This window comes from Aphis gossypii, unplaced genomic scaffold (genome assembly GCF_020184175.1).
Source record: "Aphis gossypii isolate Hap1 unplaced genomic scaffold, ASM2018417v2 Contig00252, whole genome shotgun sequence".
NCBI lineage: Eukaryota > Metazoa > Arthropoda > Insecta > Hemiptera > Aphididae > Aphis > Aphis gossypii.
In genome coordinates this window covers 1,090-25,020 of record NW_026083041.1, presented here as the reverse complement: position 1 = coordinate 25,020, position 23,931 = coordinate 1,090, and the positions used below count along the sequence as shown (strand labels likewise).

The 23,931-nt window shown below is 31.4% G+C and overlaps 1 protein-coding gene across 1 annotated transcript; it reads right to left on the bottom strand.

Annotated features, from left to right (window-relative positions):
- Positions 1 to 193: 193 nt before the first annotated feature.
- LOC126553486 (uncharacterized) lies at positions 194 to 23,687 on the bottom strand. Its single transcript, XM_050208640.1, has 6 exons — positions 23,683 to 23,687; positions 22,686 to 23,208; positions 22,103 to 22,171; positions 4,905 to 5,037; positions 4,645 to 4,799; positions 194 to 468 (listed from the first exon to the last, which is right to left on the bottom strand). Exons 1-6 carry the CDS (start codon positions 23,685 to 23,687, stop codon positions 268 to 270), a joined length of 1,086 nt encoding a protein of 361 aa, XP_050064597.1. The 3' UTR covers positions 194 to 267.
- Positions 23,688 to 23,931: the final 244 nt, after the last annotated feature.

Below are 23,931 nucleotides of genomic sequence, written 5' to 3'. Positions count from 1 at the left end.
ACACCTACGTTAACTATTGTATCATAACAGCGATTTCATAACTATTTTCTTTTAATAATACATAATAAAGCTTTTTTTTTACATTTTTATAGTACATACAACAATTTATTATAAATGCAATGTGTTTAATGTTTCTTTAATCAAATTTTTTAATTAAACAAAACCATTTTTTAAATATTCCATAATTTCATCAAATTTATTTTTGTAAATAATGTGCGTATTAGTGAAATATAGATTACGGAAGTTTTATGTAATTATTGTTATTATTTAGGTCTTTGTTATATCAGCTACATACTCAAACAAGCAATCATCCACCTTAGCCGGGAAATAATCGTAGTATGATTGTTTAAAATTTCTGCCCAGACGACTATTGTAATAATCATTATGCATAGTCTGGTACACTGTCCTTGAGTTGTTCATCGCTATTCCTTTAAGTTTTAAGGTGTACTCAGATTTGGTTTTCTTGATCTATATTATAGCGTACAAACAACGAAACCGATTATTTTAAAATAATAGTTTAATTTGAATAGATACTAAAACAAATGTTTAATATTTATTATCGTATTATAGATTATATTACTGTTAATCACACATTTTATAAAAAGAGACAAGGTTAGGAGAGCCTAACTTTAGTATATTATAGTATAGATGCTTTACTTAAAATAGTTTTCATAAAGTTAATAATAATATAATAAAGTATAACGATAATTTTTAAAACTTTTGATATTTTTTAAGATATAGTAATATTTTAATTAATGCTGTGCATTAATGAGAAAATAAGAATGTAACAATCTATATACATATAGGAGACGGCCCCTATTCACTCATCAACGCCCACACCAAACCGCTGCGTCTAGAGACTTGAAATTTTGTACAGAGGTTTCTTAAGCAATGTAAGGGCGCACTAAGAAAGGATTTTTCGAAATCCACATTTTAAAGGGTTGCTCAAACGGGGATTTTGAGATTTACGATGGAAATTTTGTTTTTAATTTTTGTTTATAAATGGTTGCTATAACAACTTGATTTATGTGTTAACACATTTATCACTTTATTATTACAGCTAATTATTATGTATAAAAACATGATAACATGAAGTCGTAAAATACCCTACGCATTTACGCATACACGAGGACAAGGTGTTTTACTTATTATTTTCGAATATTAATTATTAATGCGTCTTCATATGCACACCAGTTTATGTACGGTTATTTTTAATTCTTATCTAAAATTGTTTAAATTCTTACAAATTAATAAAAACTAATTAATATGATTGTCGAATGTGAGCTGGTGGCAGCCGGACAATTATTGTTGGTATTTATTGAGGTGTACCTCAATGATGAACTGTATGAAAAATTTGGATCAGAAAGTAACCAAGATTGCAAGTTAAAGGTCTGCACAAAAATGTAATAAACGCTTTAGTTATCATGGGAGCGCTAGAGGAGATATAGTTTTAATCCCGAGAATTAAAAAATTCCAACTGATTATCCCTTTGAATTAAAAAGAATACAATTCCCACTCAAAGTTTGCTTTGTTATAACTATTAATAAGTCTCAAGGACAATCATTGAGCATGACAGGGATTGACTTGAGAGAAGAATGTTTTTCACATGGACAGTTCTATATCACATGTTCTAAAGTAAGCTCTGCCAGTAGTTTGGTTATTTTAGCCCCAAAAGGCAGTACCAAAAATACTGTTTATAAAGAGTTATTGAGATTAATAAAATATTTCAATATAAATATATTAGATTCTGAACGAAGTGATGAATGTATTGATTTTACAATGGTGTGTGTTTTTTTTTTTTTTGTTTTTGTGTCTGTGTACAGCATAACTAGTCGAAATAATGCTCCAATTTCAAACTATGGGGGTGGTTTCCGATGTAAAAGTGAATATCCTTGGTGCATTATAGAGGTAAAAAGTTAACATTTTAACATTTTCATTTTCATTTTTTTTTTTTTAACATTTTCCAACAGTTTTCAAAAAAATCGAGAAAAACAAAAAAAAAATGACGGAAAAACGGCGATTTTTACGCAAAACCAGTTTTCGACCAAATCGATTTTTTTTCATGGCTGTAATTCAAAAACTAATCACTGAAAATACTTGAAATTTTCACCAAATGTTAATGTCAGTAGTATCTGTATATAGTTAAATTTTCAAAAATTTTTGACTTTTTTTGAGTTATTTATAGACCACTGAAATTTTCGATTTTTTTGAGAATTTTTTTTTTTGAGTGTCGATAAAAAATTTTTGGATGACCAAAAAGTTTTGAAAATTTAATACAAGGTTCCTTATGAGTTGTTTTTATTGTAGCTAAAAAAAATTAAAAATCGTTAGTCACAATTTTTTTTTATAAGAGTTTAGAGTTCAAATTTTTACGAAATCTGTCGAAAACGCGAAAATTTGCAAGTAATTTTGAAGTTGAAAAATCATAACATTTTTTTCTTTTATAACTAAGTTTTGAAAATTTGGTACAAGGTTCTCCATACATTTTTCTTCAAATATCTGTAAAAAAAACTCTACCGGATTCAGATAAAAAATTTTTATGAGTGTTTGAAATTTAAATTTTTACAAAACCGTGCTAAATAACGGTTTAGCCTCATACGATTTTTGATATTTGTTATAATTCAAAAAGTATAAGTCGTAGATACTTGAACATTTTACCAGTTATTTAGATTGGCATTTTATTTACTTGATTTAATTTTCAAAATATTTTGAGTTTTTTTGAGCTATTTATAGACAACTGAAATTTTCAATTTTTCTGAAAAATTGTTTTTGAAGGGTCGATAAAATTTTTTTGGCCCTATCAAAATACTTGAAAATTTAATGCAAAGTTCCTCATATGTTATTCTTATAGTGATTAAAAAGTTATAAGAATACATAGGCACAATTTTTTTTTATTAGCATTTGAAGTTCAAATTTTGACGAAAATTCGTCAAAAGCATGAATATTTGCAAATTATTTGAAGTTGAAAAATCATAAAATTTTTGTGTTTATAACTAAGGATTAAAAATACAACACTAAGTTTTCCATAAGTTTACCTTCAAGTATCTATAGAGAAAACTCGAAGCATCATTATAGGAAAAATTTTAAGTGCGTTTGAATTTTAAATTTTAACGAAATCGCGTAACGATAACGATTTATCCTTAAACGATTTTAAATATTTGTTATTTATTCAAAAAGTATAAGTGAGCTATTTATAGACAACTGAAATTTTCAATTTTTCTGAAAAATTGTTTTTTTATGTGTCGATAAAATCTTTTTGGCCCTATCAAAATACTTGAAAATTTAATGCAAAGTTCCTCATAAGTTATTATTATAGTGATTAAATAATTATAAGAATACATAGGCACAAATTTTTTTTATTAGCATTTGAAGTAAAAATATTGACAAAAATTCGTCAAAACCATGAATATTTGCAAATTATTTTGTAGGTATATTTCATAAAAATTTTTGTATAAGTAGCTAAGAGTTGAAAATTTAATACAAGGTTTTTCATAAGTTTAACTTACAATTATTATAAAAGAACTTAAATTTTGTTGTATTCAGGCCATTAAAACATAAACCACCTTTTTCACCAACCACAGGTAATTATATCCTAGGCTGACAAATCATGTTCGTTCAGAATCGTTTTTCGTATACAATGATAACTATCATTGGATTCAAATTTAACACTCCTATAATATATAATAATGATCCATACGGCACCTAATGTACAGCAGAGCGGTACTCACTTGCCCGCTTTTTTTTTTTTTTGTTTTTATAACACCATAATGTTAAGTATTTTTTGCCGACAAATTACAATATTACAATACATGGGCAACCAAGGATCAACATAACATCTAAAAGCAGACTGTAATAAATATAAAAACTGATAAAAAAAAGTTATAGTAGGTAACACAAAAAAATGTACACGGGCAAAGCCGGGTTATTCAAGATTTTTGAGAATCAAAACCTAGGTTAGGATTATGTATTAATTGATTATATTAATCTACCGTATTATGTCAAACTTAGTATAACTTTGATACTTTATTAGAGTTAAATCATACACTTACGTACAAACACCACTAGGTTCGCGATCTACCGCAGGTAGATTGCCGACCTGATAATATACTGCTGCGAATCAGAATTTTTATTCCGGGCAAAAGAAAACTTAAGATAAATCTAGAACATCATCCATCGAATATTAAATAACGTATTGAACAAAGTCTGAGTCATATGAAATTGGCATTTTTAACGGGCAACGAAGTGCAAAACATGAAGTAAGCAATACGAAGTCTGCCGAGTCAGCTATTATTATTATTAATATAATATAAAAAAAATCTCGGTTTTCACCTGAGGTGACTTTTGCGCGGGCAACGCCGGGTGGGACGGCTTGTATTAGTATAAATTAAAATTAAAAATAAAATATAAATAAATTTAAGAAAATCTTAAAAATGCACCATTTATGAAATATCTTAAATGCTTAATTTGAAAACATTTTTTATCATAATAATATAATTGATTATAAAAAATTTAGTCGTGAAATTCTAAATTCCATAGGTTTTCTTTAAAAAAGAAAAATAGGTAAAATTATAAATGTATATCATAAATGTCCTATTGTATATTAAGTAAAAATTGTTCATTTTTACATCAACAGATAATATTCACCTTGCGTTTCATTTCATTCAATTGATTCCAAGTGATTTTCATCGCATCGGCATCGATATTGTTTTCACTTTGCATTGGATTACTCGGTATATTTACTGACGTCAGTTTGGGTCGCGGTGCACTCCACGCGTTTATCGATTTAAACATCAACTTTTCTATACCATTAAACAACATTTGTATATTTAAATATACAGTCATTTTCACATTTTTTTTTTCGTAAATTATTGTTTTGTGAATAATTTTAATTAAACTTTACTAACGTTTCATTCTAGATGTCATGTGTTTGTTTTCATTTATCCGTAATTCATACCATCTCCGCAATTTGTTTAGTTCGATTATTTCCGGAAAATCTGCTATAGGATCACCCATAATAGACATCAATTTCAATACCACCTATTTAGACAGCGTATACTTTATTATGTATAAAAACTTAAATTATTGGTCAGCTGTTCGTCTAAATAAATACTATACTTCAGGAAGTTCAGGTATATGTTATTGAAGTTCATCAAGTGAAAACAATTACATTACGGAAATTCTGATTTAACTCAAATCAAGTTAGAAATACATTATTGATACTCTGTTGGATTTTTAAATGATGGTCAAATTGTATAGTGGCTCAAAGTAATATTAATATAAATTATTAAGTCATGAAGGACCTATAATACTCCTATATTCCTATACGTGTTATAATGTAAATAAGTATTTGTGTTCGGTATGTGACTATAACTTGTATTTAAGTATACTATATTTTTGGTAAGTATGAACATATGGATAACATGTTTACATATTTCCATTCATTTTAATTAATAACTTGATTCATAATACACAACTAAGACTGTAATACACTTTCACCTTAGGTTGAAACGATTATAATTGATTTTTATAATTATAAACTGAATGTGAACATGCATTTTTAACTAAGTGACAGAAGTAAACTAGTATGTATTGAGGTTAGGTTAAAATATTATTTTTCGTATTTATCTAATAGATTAAATAAATAATACTTTTTATGAATGTTAAGATATTTGTAAAAATATAAATTATTAAGTGAACTTACAATCTTATACAATAATACTGTAGTAGTATTGGTGGTTGATGCCGTGTCACCATGCTTTAATTGATGAATAAATACATTAAACAGTAAATATAAATATATTTCAAAAATATAATTTCCCATTTAAATTTTAAAAGTTACTTCTCTAACATTCCCACCGCAATTAAAAAAAAACTAAATATATAGACTTAATATCAGATTATATCATTCAAAAAAGTTTTCAAATAGGTTATTTAATATATCATTCTGAAATCTGCTGTCACATGAAATTTGAACACCCTGTATATACATTACATCCCACAATTTATACTTCCCAAAAATATTACTGTCATAACGTGAGATCAACTTACTATTTATTCTATTAATTATATAAATAATAACTATGTACAACAAATATGGTGAACACCATATATAAATGTATAATGCATATATTGTCTTATATGATGTACTCGTAGAAGCTTGACACCAGACAAATGGTTGTCTAGTATGCTTTAACGTTGATGCATAAAAATAAGATTATACTAAATTTACTCTATTTCAAAATGTGTAAGGAGATGTTAATACGTTTAAGAATAATATCATAAACGATTGTTATTTAGTATGACATGCAAACAATAAAATCTGCCTATTATACTCTATTCCACCTAAGAGTGAACCACTTGGCCAACCAAAACTAGTTTTGTTGCCACGGGAGCGCTGAAGATAGCTAACGACTAATCACAATGCTCCTGACACTCACCGGGGGGTCGGTCAACTGCCGGTGACTTAGTGTGCATTCGCGAAAGCCGTTCACTCTTAGGTGGAATAGAGTATAGCTAATTATTATAATACAAAATATAACCTAATGGAATATAAAACAATGATATCTTTCTATTGACACAATAAAATATATACTGAAATCATGGTTGAAATATACAAGTTATTACATATCGACAAAAATTGTTATCATCAGATACAAAATGGCTGCTTAAAGGGATATCACAAATTACAATTATATCAATTTTTCTTATCATGGAAATTGGAAAATACGCTGTATTAAAAATTATGGACTTTTACTTTGTAGCCTGTTAAAATGTTAAAGTTAATTACAATTTATTATAGACTACAATACAATTAAATAGTAAGTAAATATATTATAGACATACTTAAAACCAGGGGCGTCATTTCAATGTTTTTTTTTGGTACGCATAAATATTGAGCAGGCCACTATTTATTTTTTTCTTGACATATTTGAAATTATTAATATTATAGTAGTATAATAATAATTATTAACACAATTAAAATAAAGTAAAATGACATAATACAAGCAGTAAGCAATATAAAAGCTAAAAATGTCTAAATTTAATACAAATTGAAACTTTAACAGTCAAATTAAATAAAAACAATTAACCATATAAATCAATACAATAGATATTCATAGAATAAATCAGTAAAATTTGTGGTTACTAGTAATAATCATACAACGATTGTTTTGTGATTATTAAGACGTGATCAATCAATTAATTATAAGCTTTCATAATATTTAGGTACATATTAATTTATTATTTTAATATAATTATATAAATATAATTTTTATTTTTTTTTGTGATGTGGCCGAGCCAGCCATGTGCATGTGCCTTGCGGGCTAAAAATTACAATTTAGAATTTTAGGTACGCAAATGTATACCCATAACTGAGTTATGCAATTTTGTTTGTAGGAAAATGAATACTGAAAATACAACAAAAAATATTGAATTATTTGAATTTTTAAAATCAAACGATTTAACCGTTAAAATATGTCCAACTGATACAATCAACATTCTTTGTTCATACATATGTAGTAAGATTGGAGGTCAATCGGGAATCGTAGAAATTGAAAAGCAAAATTACGGGCTATTGTACAACCACAAATAAAAAATGGCGGGATTCAAGAAGAGATTTGTCCAAATTTTTAAAAAATAATAATAACTGGCTACAATTAGAATTTAACATTCCTCATATGACCCGCAATGATGAATTATCAATAGACCAATCACCAACAAGCCGAGGTAGGTTTAAAAAATTATTTTCTGAAAAAAGTGATCGTTCTAAAAGAAGAGATATAAAAGAATTAAGAGATTCACACTCTTCTGAAGAGTTCATTTATGCCATAAAGTCTGTAAGTCTGTCTTGTATAGAGATGGAAAATATGGTGCTGCAAATTTGCTCACGCAAATGACACATTGTTCTCCAAATCGTCCAATATAAATAAGACAACTTTATAATAAATCATTTGAGAAAAATAAAATTACTCCGTATTCAGAAGACGAAGCGCTCGCGTTTTTAATAAATACTCGAATAACTAAAGATTCATATAATACAACGCGTTTGGGAGCGAAACAAAGGGGAGTTAATATTTACCCAGCATACGATTAAGTTCGTTCGGTTAAGTTAAGATGTTATCCTGATGGAATTAAAGTAAGTGAAGTCGATGCATCTATACCACTTCAACATCTTTTAGACCATATAATTAATAGATTATTACAAACTTTAGACTACAATTTCATTAATCATTATGATGAAATTGGTAAACAGATTAACTTTATATGTAAATGGGGCTGTGATGGAAGCTCAGGCTATAATGAATACCATCAATGTTTTTCTAATGATAATGAAGCCAAACACAACAGAAAATCAGATGCAAGTGTTTTTTATTTTCTTTAGTTCCTTTACGATTAACTGAAAATAACAAGAAAAATAATGAACAAATAATTTTGTGGGAAAATCCAAAACCATGGTCCACTCGTTATTGTAGACCAATAAAATTCATGTATACAAAAGAGACAACAGAAACAACTAGAACAGAAGTACAAAAAGTAGAACAAGATATTGAGAACTTGCAAACCACAGAAATAGTTGTAGATCATGAAAAGTCACTTACCATTAATTACACAATTACTATGAATATGATTGATCGAAAAGTTATTAATGTTTTAACGGACACATCGAATCAAAAATATATTATTTGTCAATGTAATCCTAAAGCAATGAACGACCTTGAAAACTTGTGCAATTTTGATATAAATATGGAAAATATAAAATATGGTTTATCTACATTACATGCGTGAATTAAGTTTCTAGAATGCATTTTACATATAGCATACAAGTTATCAACTCCAACTACGAATAGACTAACGCAAAATCAAAAATTATTAGTTGCTGAGAGAAAAAAAGAAATTCAAAATCGACTATGGAATGAAGTGGGATTGAAAGTCGATAGAATTGTTCAGGGTATGGGAACATCAAATACCGGAAATGTTGCCCGTAGATATTTTAAAGACCCTGAAATGGTATCGGAAATAACTGGAGTAAACGTTAATTTAATTAAGAGATTTTATTTATTTATTTAACACCAAACAGCAATTTATAGGTACATTGTAATAATAGTAAGTTAACAAGAAATGATAGTAATGAAATAATATACATTGAAAACAATAATTATAATTATAGACTTAAGTTGAAACTTATACTAAACAGTGTTTAATTAGAAAGAGCACAAACTAAAGTAAAATAAAACTAAAGACGAAGACATACAGCAATAAATAACAATATAGTCAGCTACAGATCTGGAGCTATTAAGTAGGCGGTTCATTCTATCTAATGGATTATTATGGGAGTAATTAGTACGTACGATGAGAGGAGACAAGGTATAGAGAGTGATTTCTAGTAAAATGCACAGGAACGCGAAAAGAGATAGAGGACAGAAGGTCCGGGGCGTCTATTGAGCTGTTAAGAAGAGAGTCGATGAAGGAGAGGTCATAATCCACACGTCGAGAAGCAAGAGTAGGGATATTTAAGGAAGTTCTAACTGATAGGTAATCATGGGGTGGGTGATTTATATTGAGTATAAAAGCGGCATAGGAAAGGAAGCGGTTTTGGATTCGTTCTAAACGTGGTTGGTCCTTAGCTAGATATGGGTACCATACAACTGAACCATATTCTAAGACAGAGCGAACAAGGGAAATATAAAGGGAACAAAGACATGTAGCGGACGTGAAAAGGATAGTGTTGCGCTTTAAGAACCCTAGCATTTTTAACGCTCTACCAACAGTAACATCAATATGATGTTCAAAAGAAAGAGAAGAAGTTAGATAGAATCCGAGATCTTTGAAAGTGGAAATACGTTCGAGAGTGGAACCATTAAGATAATAAGGATGGATTATACAACTTCGTTTCCTATGAAATGACATAACTTGACACTTTTGAGGTTGAGTGTTAGGCCAATATGCTGGGCCCAGAGCGAAAAAGTATTGAGATCTAATTGCAGTTGGAGACAGTCAGCTGGAGATGTAATTTTTAAAAACATTTTAATATCATCGGCAAATAGAAGAACTCTAGAGGAAGAAATAAATGTACCTGCTAAGTGAGTTAACGAAAAGGATAAATAAAAGAGGACTGAGATGCCTTCCTGGGAGGACCCCAGAGGGAGCTATAAATAAGTCAGAGACAACGCCGTGGACTCTAACGAATTGCTTTCTTTGACTTAAATAAGATTGGAGCCACGATAGTAAAGGATTACCGATAACAAGCGAATCCAATTCAGAGATAAGGCGGCTATGAATGACTATGTCGAAGGCTTTATTAAAGTCCACGAACACAGCATCAACTTGACAATCAGATTCAAAGCTTTTTAATATGTATGATGTGAAAGATAGGCTGCAAGTGACAGTAGATTTCCCACTGCGGAAACCATGCTGCTCATCCATGAGATTATGGTTAAGACTTCTTTTGATTGAGGAGTAGACGATGGACTTAAATAGTTTAGAAATGTGAGGTAGAATGGAAATAGGTCTGTAATTAGAAACAAGCGAGGGGTCTCCATATTTAAAAACAGGGGTGACAGAACATGTTTTCCAAGTAGCTGGAAAGATACCTTCATCAAGAGATAGCCTAAAGAGTTGGAATAAAGGATAAACAATAGAATCTTGACAATTAAAAAGTAAACGTGCTGAAATCCAGTCCGGGCCTTTAGAATTGGAGTTTTTTAAAGAGTTTAGTGCAAGTTGAACATTTTCGAGGGTGAAGTGGCAATTAGAAGGAAGTTCATACGGAATAGTATTAATTTTAGAAATGTTGACAGGTGAAGAAATAGAGTTGTTATACATAGAATTAAAGTACTTAGAAAATAGGTTAGCCGAGTCAAGAGGATTATCAACTGTATCACTGTTCCAGCATAGAGTGGTGGGCACTGTGTTTTTCTGTTTTAAATTTTTAATAGATTTCCAGAAGAGTGAGGGATTGTGTTTGAATGAGTTTTCGGTATTTCTTATATAAGAGTGGTAGTTTATTTTAGATTGGCGCTTGCATTTAGCACGAAGTTCAGAAAAAGTTGAGTAGTCATAGGAGGACCTCGACCGCTTATAGAGTGCGTGAGCTTGCTTTTTCTCCATAATAAGATTTTTGAGAGAGGGAGATGTCCACGCAGGGAATTTTGGCAATTTAAAAGTTTTAGTAGGAACAAACAAATCGATAGTATGAAGTAGGGCTTCATTAAAAACAGAGGCAGCATCTTCGATTGTGTACTGTGAAAATGTTAGCTCCCAATTATAGGAGTTAATAAATTTCGTTATAAGAGTGTAGTTTGCGGCCTTAAAATCTTTATAAGTATGAGTGTTAACTAATGATTTGTCAGATTGTGAAGGAAAGACTATGTGAAGAGGTGAGTGGTAAGGATCAGGAATAACCAAAAATTCCGCTGCTAAATTGACTGTAACTCTATTTTAGTTAGAAAAGACAAGATCTAAGATACTGCCATGAATATTGCGAAAGAAATTATGCTGGAAAAAATCGAGGTAAGAAAAAGAATCAATAATAGTTGTGGAGATTATACTGGAATCATTAGTCCCGATTAATCCTAGTTCATCAGAAGACCAGTTGATATTTTATTGTACTGGAGATTGTAGTCTCCACATATGACTAGAGAATTAGGTTTATAAAAGGATATGATGTGTTCAACAGACGTAGTATGGGAATCAACTACAGAAAGGGGGGAGCGAGGAGGTAGGTATACATCGCCTACCAATAAGTGGCAAGAGTCTAGGGACAATAATACAAATAATTGCTCAACATTAGATACGGTAAGTGAAATAGGTTGAAAGGAACGGGTATTCTTGATAGCAATTAGAACTCCGCCACCACGGATAGAAGTACTGTTATTATGGTTTCTATCAAGTCTTATAACTTGAAAACCAGCGAAACAAAGTTCACTGTCACTTATATCAGGAGTCAGCCAGGTTTCTGTGAGGATAATGATATCATAAAAGTGAAACATAGGGAAAGAACATCTGAGGCTGACTCATTTAGTTTTAAGACCACGAACATTTTGATAGAATATTTTAAGGCTACAATTTAGGGTATTATTACAAATGTTATTGTTACAAGTATTAGAAAAATTAATAGGTTTACAAAATGAGGCTTTACAGTTAGAGAATACTTGCAAGAAAGAATCTAAAGTTAGTTCAGCAGTGTGGCAACGTGAGCAGTTTGAAGAACGAAGTTTAATATTAGACATACAATTGCAGAATAGATCGGTTTAGCAGGAGTAGTAGCATGAGTCATTTTTTACAATTTTTTCCAGGCGGGGGAGTGCTTGCCTAGGCAGCGACAAGTCAAGTACTGCTAGTTTTTTGAATGGGTAATGGCAGAGTGAAATGCTTGATGACGTCTGTCTTGGGATGATCTGCGAACCGGCAAAATATAAGAGAATCCATCTTTGTATTTGATTACCAAGTCAGATTAACCGTCAGAACCCTCGATCTCTGGGTTTACCTAGCCTTATTGTTTTGAAGTCAGAGGGTAATTCGGGAAAGTACGGTTTGATAGCCTCAGTTATTTTAAGGACATCATTAGAGACTCTATCTTTTAATACAGAAGAAGAAGATTCTTTAACCCCACGAATAATGACGTTTCGAGAACAACGCTCACGATCAGGGATTTCTTGTAGGATGCTTGGAATAGTGTCAGCCGAGGAGGTACGACAACTACTGCTTGCAGATTCGAGGTCTTGGACTCGTTTGCTGAGACTAGAGATGATTTTATGGAGTTTGTCGTTTTCAGATTTTAAGTCAACAACCTGAGAATACAAACGACCTATGCTTTCATTGAGTTCAGAAAATTGAGCATTTTGAGATTCGCACAGTCGTTTACACTGGACCAGGGTTTCTTTTTGTGTTTTTTGATGTTCAGCCATAGTGCTGTTAAAAACATCAAGGGTCAGCAGCCCGGTAGAAGAAGTGGCTGATTTAGAAGACTTGGAAGACATTGCCGAAGTAATATTGCCAGTAACGGTTGAACGGGTAATGATTCTTGAGGGAGAGTTCTGACTAATTTAAATAAGTACGCTTTGAAACATAAGGTAGGCAACCAAAGCTGCAGGTAACCAGACCGATGAGATAATATTATGAGGAATTGATGAGCGGAACAGCTAATGATCAATGTGTCGCAGTGTATATGTTTATATTTATATTTATCAACGCTGTTTCAACTATAAAACACACGCAGTGTGTAACGCGTAGGTCAGTGCGGGTATAATCTCTCAGATAACGCGATAACAACTGTTGCGGCCGTTGCGGGTTTTGGAATTTTATACCGATAAAAATAGATTGAACTCACGTTTCTATGGCGGCCGTGTATAAGCTGGAACCACTTATAATTGCCCCTGGGGGGAGGGTAATGGTCAGACCGACTCAAAAACGACCCCGGTCTGAAAGCGCACTTTTTAGAATATAATAAGATAAAGAGCACAAAAAACTGTCTATACTTACCTGAGTAATAAGAAAAAAGCACGGGAGCGAATTTAACCGTTTAACGTATTATTATTTATTTTCGACAATACTAACGGTGATTTCCAGTGGTTTTGACATTAATTTTCAAGATTTGATAATTACGCCAAAGAAACAGCAGAACTTTATGTGCATTTATATAACTGGTATCGGATGCCCCTTAGTGTGCACAAAGTATTAATCCATGGTTCTATTGTTATAAAATACGCGCTTCTCCCAATTGGGCAACTATCGGAAGAAGCTCAGGAATCGGGAAAAAAAGATAATTTAAGGTATCGAGAACATCATTCCAGAAAATCCTCTCGTATTAATACTAATTCAGACTTAATACACTATTTACTTATATCTTCGGATTCACTGATATCATCGCTAAGCCAACCAAAAAAACATTTAAAAGAAAAATTTTCTCCGAACGTATTGTATTTATTGAACTTGGAAAATCAAGAAACACAGTCATCAGAAAATGATACAACTTCGAATTCTGATTCAAATTAACACTTATTATCTATATTAAATTAAATAAAAATGTATACCTATGTTAAATTTATGAAGACAATAATTGTACATGTATTTAATAATGAAATAATATAAACAAAAATATAATATATCATTAGAATTAAAATGTTATTTTAGAGGTTATAATAAAGTGAGAAAAATAAAATTTCAATGAATAAAATGTGAAAATCAATTAAAAAAAAAAATCTTTCATTCCGTAATGATAGGGACTATTTTTAATCAATTTAAAAAAATTAGATTTTTGGCCGCTTAGAATTTAATCCTAGCCCACTGTGCGCCATGGCTTTCGTCTCGGCACGTATTCGAGAGGTCCAATTTTCTATGATTTTATTGCATAAATCCGGTTGAATTTGCTGGATGCTTGATTTGCGTTGGTTATGTTAATGAACAAAATTGTTGAATTTGGGAAGATACCAATCCCACATGAGATACCTAAGAACAAAATGCATCTCTAGAAAACCACTGTTTGGTGTGGATTTTGATCTAGCAGAATCATCAGTCCGTACTTCATTCAAAACGAAACAAGCGTTGCCATAACGGTTATAACCGTTAAATAACCATCAAAGGCGAATGATACAGATCTATGATCAGCAACTTATTGTGGCCTAAGCTGGATGATATGGACACTGAGGACATCGCCGGTTGTCATTTGCGCATCGCTATTGTTAATTTTGACCTTGTTTTATGTACGATATTTTGGCACAAGTAAACAGACGATGCTAAGTGTCACACAGCAAGTGGAACAATGAAAATTCTGCGTGAACGATTTTAGAACATGGTGATATCAATCAACGAGGATATAAACTGGGCTCCAAAGATCATACGATTTACGCCTTTAGGCTTTATTCGGTACTTTTCGGTTATCGTACCCCAAAGGTCGTCCGGCCGGCGGTGGCGGCGGTCGGAATATACCGACTCCGTTTTCGTACCCCATTAAATTTATCTCAATATTGTCACGTTTCATTGCCAAAAATATCATTTATTTTAATAAAATAATATGAATATCAAAAAAATATAATGAAATTTCAATACCGAAAAATATAATAAAAAATGAATACCAAAAAAAATATTAAATATTATGAAGGATAATAGATGGCTTACACTCTCCAAGCCTGGAACATTATAAAAATAATCGAAATGCATTATAGGCCTAAAAAAAATACATCAAGTGGAAAATCTTTTCGTAGAAATACTAATGCAACGGCCGTGGTTGACGTGAGTGTGTGTATCATAATCTGGACGCCATTAAGCTACAGTATTATCTCAGGTACGCCTATGATATGATAGACCTAGAACAGAGGTTCCCAACCCGTGGTACGTGGAAAGCTCGTAGGTGGTACGCAAAGAAATTTTAACTTAAATTTTTTTTTACTTTCATAAATATCCAACAATAAAAAAAAATGTTAAGAAATTAATGAATCATAAAAATATACGTTAAAAAAAATTTGACTCCTAATTTAGTTTTAGAATTGAAGTGGTACGCGTATTGATTGAAAAAGTGTCTGGTAGTACTCGATGATAAAAAGGTTGGGAATCCCTGACCTAGAGCATAGGAAGGCGGCAGATGTGCGTGCAACTGGCCAGCAGGGTTTTCTCGATGATACGGGGGACACTAAACATTTATAAGGGGGTCTCAGAAAGGCATTCGACAAACGTGATATATCAGAGTTAGAGCGAGCACCTTCACGCAACCCTCGTAACCTAACCCACGCAATCCTGTTTCTAAGACCTATTTTAAGATTTGATTACTGTCAACATCAGCGACTCCGATAAAAGAAACCTAAAGCTTAGCACCATGGCACAGGAACCGGTTCGACAATCTAGGAACATGAATGCAAAAATTCAAGCCATCGCTGTGTAAGTTAATTATTTTAATGTAGAATAATTTTGTGTCCAACTCTGATCGCTCCTCCTTCAGAATTTAAAAACTCCATCATATAAGTTACTTTTAATTGTGTAGGTGTATAATAATATTGTATGTATAATTGTTCCCGTAAATTAAATAAAAATTAAAACATAATGAAAAATACAGAAGTAACAATAAAATATTTTAATATTTTACTTCGAATATTTTTAACATATTTAATCTATTTTTTAAATAATAATTAAACTTACATTTTATTTATTTTTCATTTAAAAAATAAAATTGAATATTAAGCAGAAATACATTTTTCTCGGAAAAATAAGAATATTTTAGGAATCATAGTATAACGGAAGAGTTAATATTTTTTTTTTGTTTTGCAAACAAAATATTGTTTTTAACACGAAATGATTATTTATAAGTATAATAGTAGTGAATACATTAATTAAGTTAAAAAAAAGGGATTTTATAAAGGAAGAATAATTTATTGAGTTAAAAAAATTATATAAGAGAAATACGCGATAAATATTTGTTGAATTAAAGAGTATATTAATTGAAAATGTTATTGAAGACAGTTAAGACCTTATTTATTGATTTATTGGGAATACAAGTAATAAGTCCTTATACTTTGTGAATTAATTGATGACAGTGAAGCGTATACTAGTAATTGTGTTGAATAAACAATTGAAGAATAATTGAGAATTTTTATTAGGCTGAAATAGAGCCAGATTTTGTGAATTTTTGCAGGCAGGAATGAGTCCTATGTGTCGAATAAAAAATAATTGAAGTATATTGTGAATTCTAGAGAGGAAAAAGTCCTATATTTAAAAGAAATAAGATTTTTAAGAGAATTAATTAGGGAAATATAATAAATTAAAATACGGTGTACATTTTTATAAGAAAAACATATTGATAAATATTAAATTAATTAATTAATTAAATTGATAATTGAGTGAATAAGTTAAGAGTTTGCATAAATAATAATTAGAAAAATGATTGTATTATTAAAATAAGAAATTATAACTAACACTAATTTAATTTATAATGGTTTTATGTGTGATATGTTCGAGTAATTTAAAATGTGGTCAATATGATATTATTAAGTGTATAGCGTGTAATAATTTATTATGCTTAAAATGTATTTTAATAAAACAAGCGACATAATTCATTCAAATAATGTAAACAATTTTGAACATGTCAAGATTGTTTAAAAAATCTAAGGCTCTTCTGTCGGCTTGTTTTATATCAGTTTTACCTTCCGTAAGTCCAACATATCTCAAATTTGGCTTAACACGTTCGCTGCGGGATGACGCCTTAAAGCGTCATTTATACATTTATTTTCAACTATTTTTAATTTTGTCAGCTTTGCGTTTTAATCTTTTTTTTTTCGCCAGCGTTGTTCAGTACATATTACTGTATATGTGTGTACAATCCGTATCTCAAATTTTCTATTTTTAGGTCTACAATAAGACTTGAACGGGGAATTCTTTTATACTATTATTTCATGTTATTTTAGCATTACTTTATCAGTTGTTCGCATGTGGTTGACTGTGTAATACGTAATTATAACTGTTCGTGATTCGACTATAAAATACGTAATTAATACGAGCCGTTATTTGACGTATTTTATTCTTATTTTTTGACAATATGAGTAATAAATTGAACGAATCTGGTCCATCTCGACCAAAGCGCATTTGTACAAATCGGGAATATGAAAACAGGATTGAACAGATGATTTTCGAGTCCGAAAGTGATGAACATTTTGAATTTTCCGACTCCGACAGCGATTTTATGGCTGAAGCTTCTTCCCGGGTTGCGAATGATTCTGAAAGTTCCGAATGTTCCGATATTGATGTTGATGTGGACGATACAGGTAATATACAAATACTCCTACACAATCATGGTTTGAAGAAGAAACTGATATGCCTAATTTTAATTTTACGAAGTATAATGAATTACTGGTTCCAATACCAGGTGATGGAAGTCCTATAGATTTTTTTTTCTTATTATTCGATGATGATTTCATTAATTTATTGGTCGATGAAACTAACAGTTACGCTGAAAAAGAGTTTTTACGTATTGGTCATTATCCGAGTTCACGTATATCGACGTGGAAACCCACGAATAAAGACGAAATGCTGACATTTTTAGCTCTGATTATTCATACTGGTACGATAAAGCTAAATAGATTGAACGATTATTGGAAAAAGCACCATCTGTTTAATATAACTTGCTTTTCAAATTATATGAGTAGGGATCGTTTTTTAGTAATAATGCGCTGTTTTCATTTTGCACCAAATATTGATGACCAAGCACAACCTTTAGATCGCTTGTACAAGGTAAGACCATTAATTGACTATTTTAATAATAAAATGAATACTATATACTATCCAAAAAGAGAGCTGTCACTTGACGAATCGATGGTTTTGTGGAGAGGACGTCTTGTTTTTTCGGCAATACATTCAAAATAAGCGCCATAAATATGGCATAAAACTATATATGCTAACAGAACCGGCTGGTTTAGTTATAAAGTTTGCTATTTATACTGGAGTATTCGATGATATGGGAGGACAAGGTCATGCTTCTAAAGTAGTTTTGCATTTAATGTCTGAAAAATTAGAAAATGGTCACTCCTTGTATATGGATAATTTTTACAACAGCTTTGATTTGGCAACTTCGTTGATTCAGAAAAATACGTACTGTACCGGAACGTTGAGAATAAATAGGAAAAATACACCAGTAGAAGTGAAACAGGCAAAATTGAAGAAAGGCGAAACTATTGCTAGGTATTCAAATGGCGTGGTAATTGGAAAGTGGAGAGACAAAAGAGAGGTCGCTTATATATCAACAGAATTTAAAAACAACCTGGTAGTTTCAACAAATAAACGTGGCCATAATAAAACTAAACCAGAACCTATCGTTAACTATAACAAGTTTATGAGTGGTATAGACCGTCAGGACCAAATGCAAAGTTATTATCCTTGCACTAGAAAAACAATTCGATGGTACAAGAAAATTGGGATACATACTGTACAAATGTTGTTGATGAACTCATTTTACTTATATAATAAATATAAAATTGGATCTAATATGCCATTATACGACTATCGTTTATCTGTATTGAGCGTTCTTCTACCAAAAGTTCCAAAACCAAGAATATTAACGTCAAAAGTGAATCATTTACCAAAAAAACACGAAGTTGGAAAAAATGGAAGAGCAATAAGAAAAAGATGTCAACTTTGTTATACGCAGAAGATTCGAAAAGATACGGCATATTTTTGTGATGCTTGCCCAGAAAAACCCAGTCTATGTCAACAACCATGTTTCAATGATTTTCATTCAAGAATAAATATTTAGTGCAAGTAATTTGTAAGTAGATTAGGTTAGTATTAAGTATAATTTTCAATGATATTTAAGTTTTTTATTAAAAGTAAAAATGTGATTATAAAATATTTGATAAGCTGTACACAATTGTTTTATAACTAATATTGTAATAATAAAGTATTTGAATGATAATTATTTTTATTTATATATTTATACGATGACTGACGCCCAATGGCGTCAAACAGCATCTGGCTAAAAAATTATTCAGTGACGCTGATGACGCCAACAGGCGTCATAAAAAAAAAACACGTACATTTGACCAGCACCGGGGAATGGGTATACGAAAATCAAGCCGCAGCGAACGTGTTAAAACAACTTGATTCTCTATGATCTAAATAAGCCAAACTTTTTGGTCTTGTCAATAAACAAAACAGAAAAATGGAATCATTTGAAAAAAACTTCCAGAAGATTCTTCTCGGTTCAAAAAAACAATCAACTCCGTATTTATTATTTATTTATTTATTATAGAATATACGGGCATTAGCCCTTTTACGAGTAATATAGTAAATTTAGTATAACAAATATTTACAACAATACATTTAGATAATCTTAAGGATATTATATAAATCTAGTCTTCTAAAAATGAAGGTTCCGCGTTCACATGGGACATTAACCGCCTAATTGGCGTGTTGCCCAAATAATTGTTGGTAGAGTGGGGAATAAAGAAAGGATCAGTTGCCCTAGTTACACGCTGAGGGACCTTAAAGTTTAAGAGGGATACAAGAACTGAAGAATCTATTTTATTGCACAATAGCCCTTTAAGGAAGGATAACCCGCGGACCGTCTACGCTCAGCCAGAAATAACAAATTAAGCAAATCAGCAACTGGGGCATAGTCATGAGGCGTGCACAGAATACTTAAAAATTATCTAGAAAATCTAAGGAACCTACGCTATACCCTTTCAAGTTCACTAGAGTGACCGGAAGTAACGGGATCCCAAAACAATCAAACCATATTCAAGGATATGGTGGACTAGAGCACAATATAGAGACTTGATTGATAAACCCAGTCGAAAATCTCTGGATAATCTCATAATAAACCCAAGGGTTTTTAATGCTTTACAACAAACATATTTAATATGGGGGCCAGGATCTAATTTACTAATAAATTTAAATCCAAGGTCCATAACACAATCATTGGTGACACATACGATATCAGATTTACCTAGGCGATAAGAAAAGACAATAGGAGAATGAATCCTAGTGAATGTCATGACTAACACAGAGAATAATAGCTCTAAGAAGCGCTATGGGGTATAGAACGGTTTCCACACAAGCCATATTAGTGGTCGCCAGTATCATTCCTGCACATCTGTTAGTACTGGAAAGACTGAAATCACACAAGGATTAGATTAGAAAAGATACATTACGATTAGAATCGTTCACAAAGTGGCAGGACGAGTGGAATGAGGCAGAGACGGGCAGATGGACCACAAGGATGATACCAGACGTGAAAAAATGGATGACAAGGAAACATGGAGAAATCAATTTTCACCTGACGCAAATGCTCATCGGGCATGGTTGCTACCGAGAGTATTTACACAGGTTCAAGAGAACGGCGGATCTCATGTGCGTGGACTGCTTTGCTCTGAGAGACGATGCTGATCACGCAATCTTCTATTGCGACCGATGCTGGGGCAGAGATGGGACCTAGATTCCTAAAATAGAAAAGGCGCTGAAGCCATAAGTGATGGTGAATTTGATGCTGAAGAACCGAAACAACTGGAACACGGTCGGAGAGTTTGTCAGTGGCATACTTCCAAAGAGGGAAGAAGAGGAAAGATCACGTCAAAGGGCAGAAAGATACGTGACATTACCATAGTTACAAATCTGTTATAGGCTGAAGGCCACAGTAGGAAGAATAGAGCCCTCCAACAATGGTAAAATATTGCTAAGTTGTTACTTAATTTAATGTTAATAAATAATATGGATGTTGGGGAAAGGGTGACCTACAAGGCAAAGTTCCCGTCTACGGCGCCACGATTACGACACAAAAAAAAATAAGTTTATGTCGGCCTAGTGTATTGATGAACGAAATTGCCTGCTCCCAGAGACAATAGAGTTGATTTTACACTGTAAAATTATTTATAACATGATTTGCGCAGATTTCTACATTATATTAAATTGGGAAAAGAACTGTTGAAAAAGCATAATTTATTGAAGCACATGGCCATCCAAGTACTTTTGCAATAAATTAAAAATATTTTTATTTCTTTATAAAAACAAAAACAAATTTAGTGAAACTTTTCTTAACGGATACCTCCAAATATTATATCAGACAAATATTTTGATCTTGACAAAGAACCATTGACATTTTAGGATTAAGCTACTCGAAATACGAGCAACCTCTTAATAACGAACAATTTTGATAGTCCCCAGAGAGCAGAATTTCTCAACCTTTTATGATTCTTATCACCTTTAACTTCTAGAATCAAGCACTGCATCACCCTAACTTCAAAACAATAAGCGAACTTAGCTGTATATTTAAAATTTATTCTATGATTAAAAAAAAGAAAATATGGTACACATAAAAAAAACGTTCAAATCGTTAATATCAATATGACTATAATTAAATGATTTGATTTTTTTTAAATATTTTTTTTCTCGCTAACATTTCATGTCACCCCGGTTGAGAACTACTGCCCTAGAGTGTCCGCTATTTAGAGATTTAACAGTAATTTATTTTGTATTTATTACGAAATTGAGTATTCTCATACACTCCATTCTTGAATTCTTGACGAGACTAGTCAAATATAATGGGTAACCTATTAAATTTATTATAATCATTTATTTGGTATAACATTATTTTAATAAATAGCTAATTAGAATTGTTGAAATAACTTACTCTTAGTTGTTTCCAGTTTGGTAGCTTGTGAATTACAGCATGCAGTCGTGTTATGTTTACCGAACCATCCTTTAAATATATTAATAACTTAACATTTTGAATATCGACAAAAAGCATTTTAAATATTATTTCCAACAATTAATATGAAATTTAAAGTCAATATATTTAATTATAAAATTTAAATTAAATAAAATAAATTTAAATTTAATTAACTAAATAAAAATATTTTATAAACACATATTGAAGTTCAGTTAATCGTATATAATTATGTATTAGCCAACTAAATAATTATTTTTATGACCGTGAAGTAAAAAATAACTTTTGGTCGCTAAGTTCCGAGAACCAAAGGTCTACGTAATAAAACTGACTTTAGACAAATGATTAAATTTATCTCATTAAAATATGTATTTCAAGGGAGACTTGATGACGTTTTAACAATCTTATCCCAAACAATTGAACTTGTTTTATTTAAACAAATAAAAATTAATTTTCACTATAATAATTGATATTTATCATAAGCTTGGGAAGAGGATAAAAAAAAATTGGAAGTAAATTGGAGTGTGAAAATGTTTGAATCTCTGACCTCGTTTATGAGTGGTGGTTGAAGTTCACTCGTGCACACGCCATGATCGCACTCTCTATTAGCCACAGACCCATCGGCAACACCACCGTCAAGCACGATATCGTTATGGTTAACGTTATCATTAACGTGTACAGTAACATCATGGATATCACGATCATTAGGCTGCAAGTCCAGCACGGACATTTTTTTTCCAAGAGCTATTACCGACGAATGTTCTTTGACGACCTTTCGGACAACGGACGGCTGTGGAGTACCCTGGATGCCTTTCATCGACGGGGTGTTAATGTGTTTGGTCCTGTCAATTTTGGCTACAGTAATACCTGTGCCCGACGAAAACACCGACAGATGCTGCTGTTGGCTAGGCACCATGCTGGCGCCATATTTTCGGAACACCTGACAGATTTTTTCCTCAACTCTATCCATATTCATCACGTTAAGATCGCGCAACGTCTCCGATAGCACCGCATCATCATCGCTCTCATCGGCATCTTCCTGATCACCGTTTGGTTTTATTGCTCCATCTCTAAAATCAAAATGTCAACTATCACGGTCACCGCCAGCCAATTCAATCGGTATTTTTAACAACATTGTGGTTATAAATTAAGTAGGTACATGCATTTTTGTATAAAAATACAATGACAATACAATGCAAATAATGTAAAGCCACCGACCATGGTCATTGGAGGAAAAACAGTTCTCATTATTTTACAAATATCCATCTGCATATATTTTTTTTGAAATCGCAAAACGTCAACAAACCAGGTATGTCAATTATTCGCAGATGGATCAGTGAATCTAAACTCTTACTTGGATTCAGTTAAGAATTTTTAAACCATTTAAAAATAAAAAATTGAGTATGAGAATGATAAAAAAAAAGTACGATTTGCTTTGATGAAATTTCTTTAAAGTAGTACCTAGAATTTTCAAAATATTATGATTTCATTGAATGATTTGAAGATATTGGATATCTTGGCTGAACAAGTAATGTAGCAAATACCTCATTAGTGTTCATGGCAAGGGGTATATTTTCACATTGAAAAATATCAATACTACTTAGTTCGTTTAGCTGTCAAACATGGCATGCTAAAAGATTTAATGTTATATGTACTTCGGCCGTTATTAGAAGCTGGTTTATATTCTAAAATTATTATTTGTGACCAAGGTACTAATAATCAAATTGAACTGACCGAGAATAATCCATAATTTTTATAAACGTTAAAAAAAATTCTATCTTTGATAGTCCACA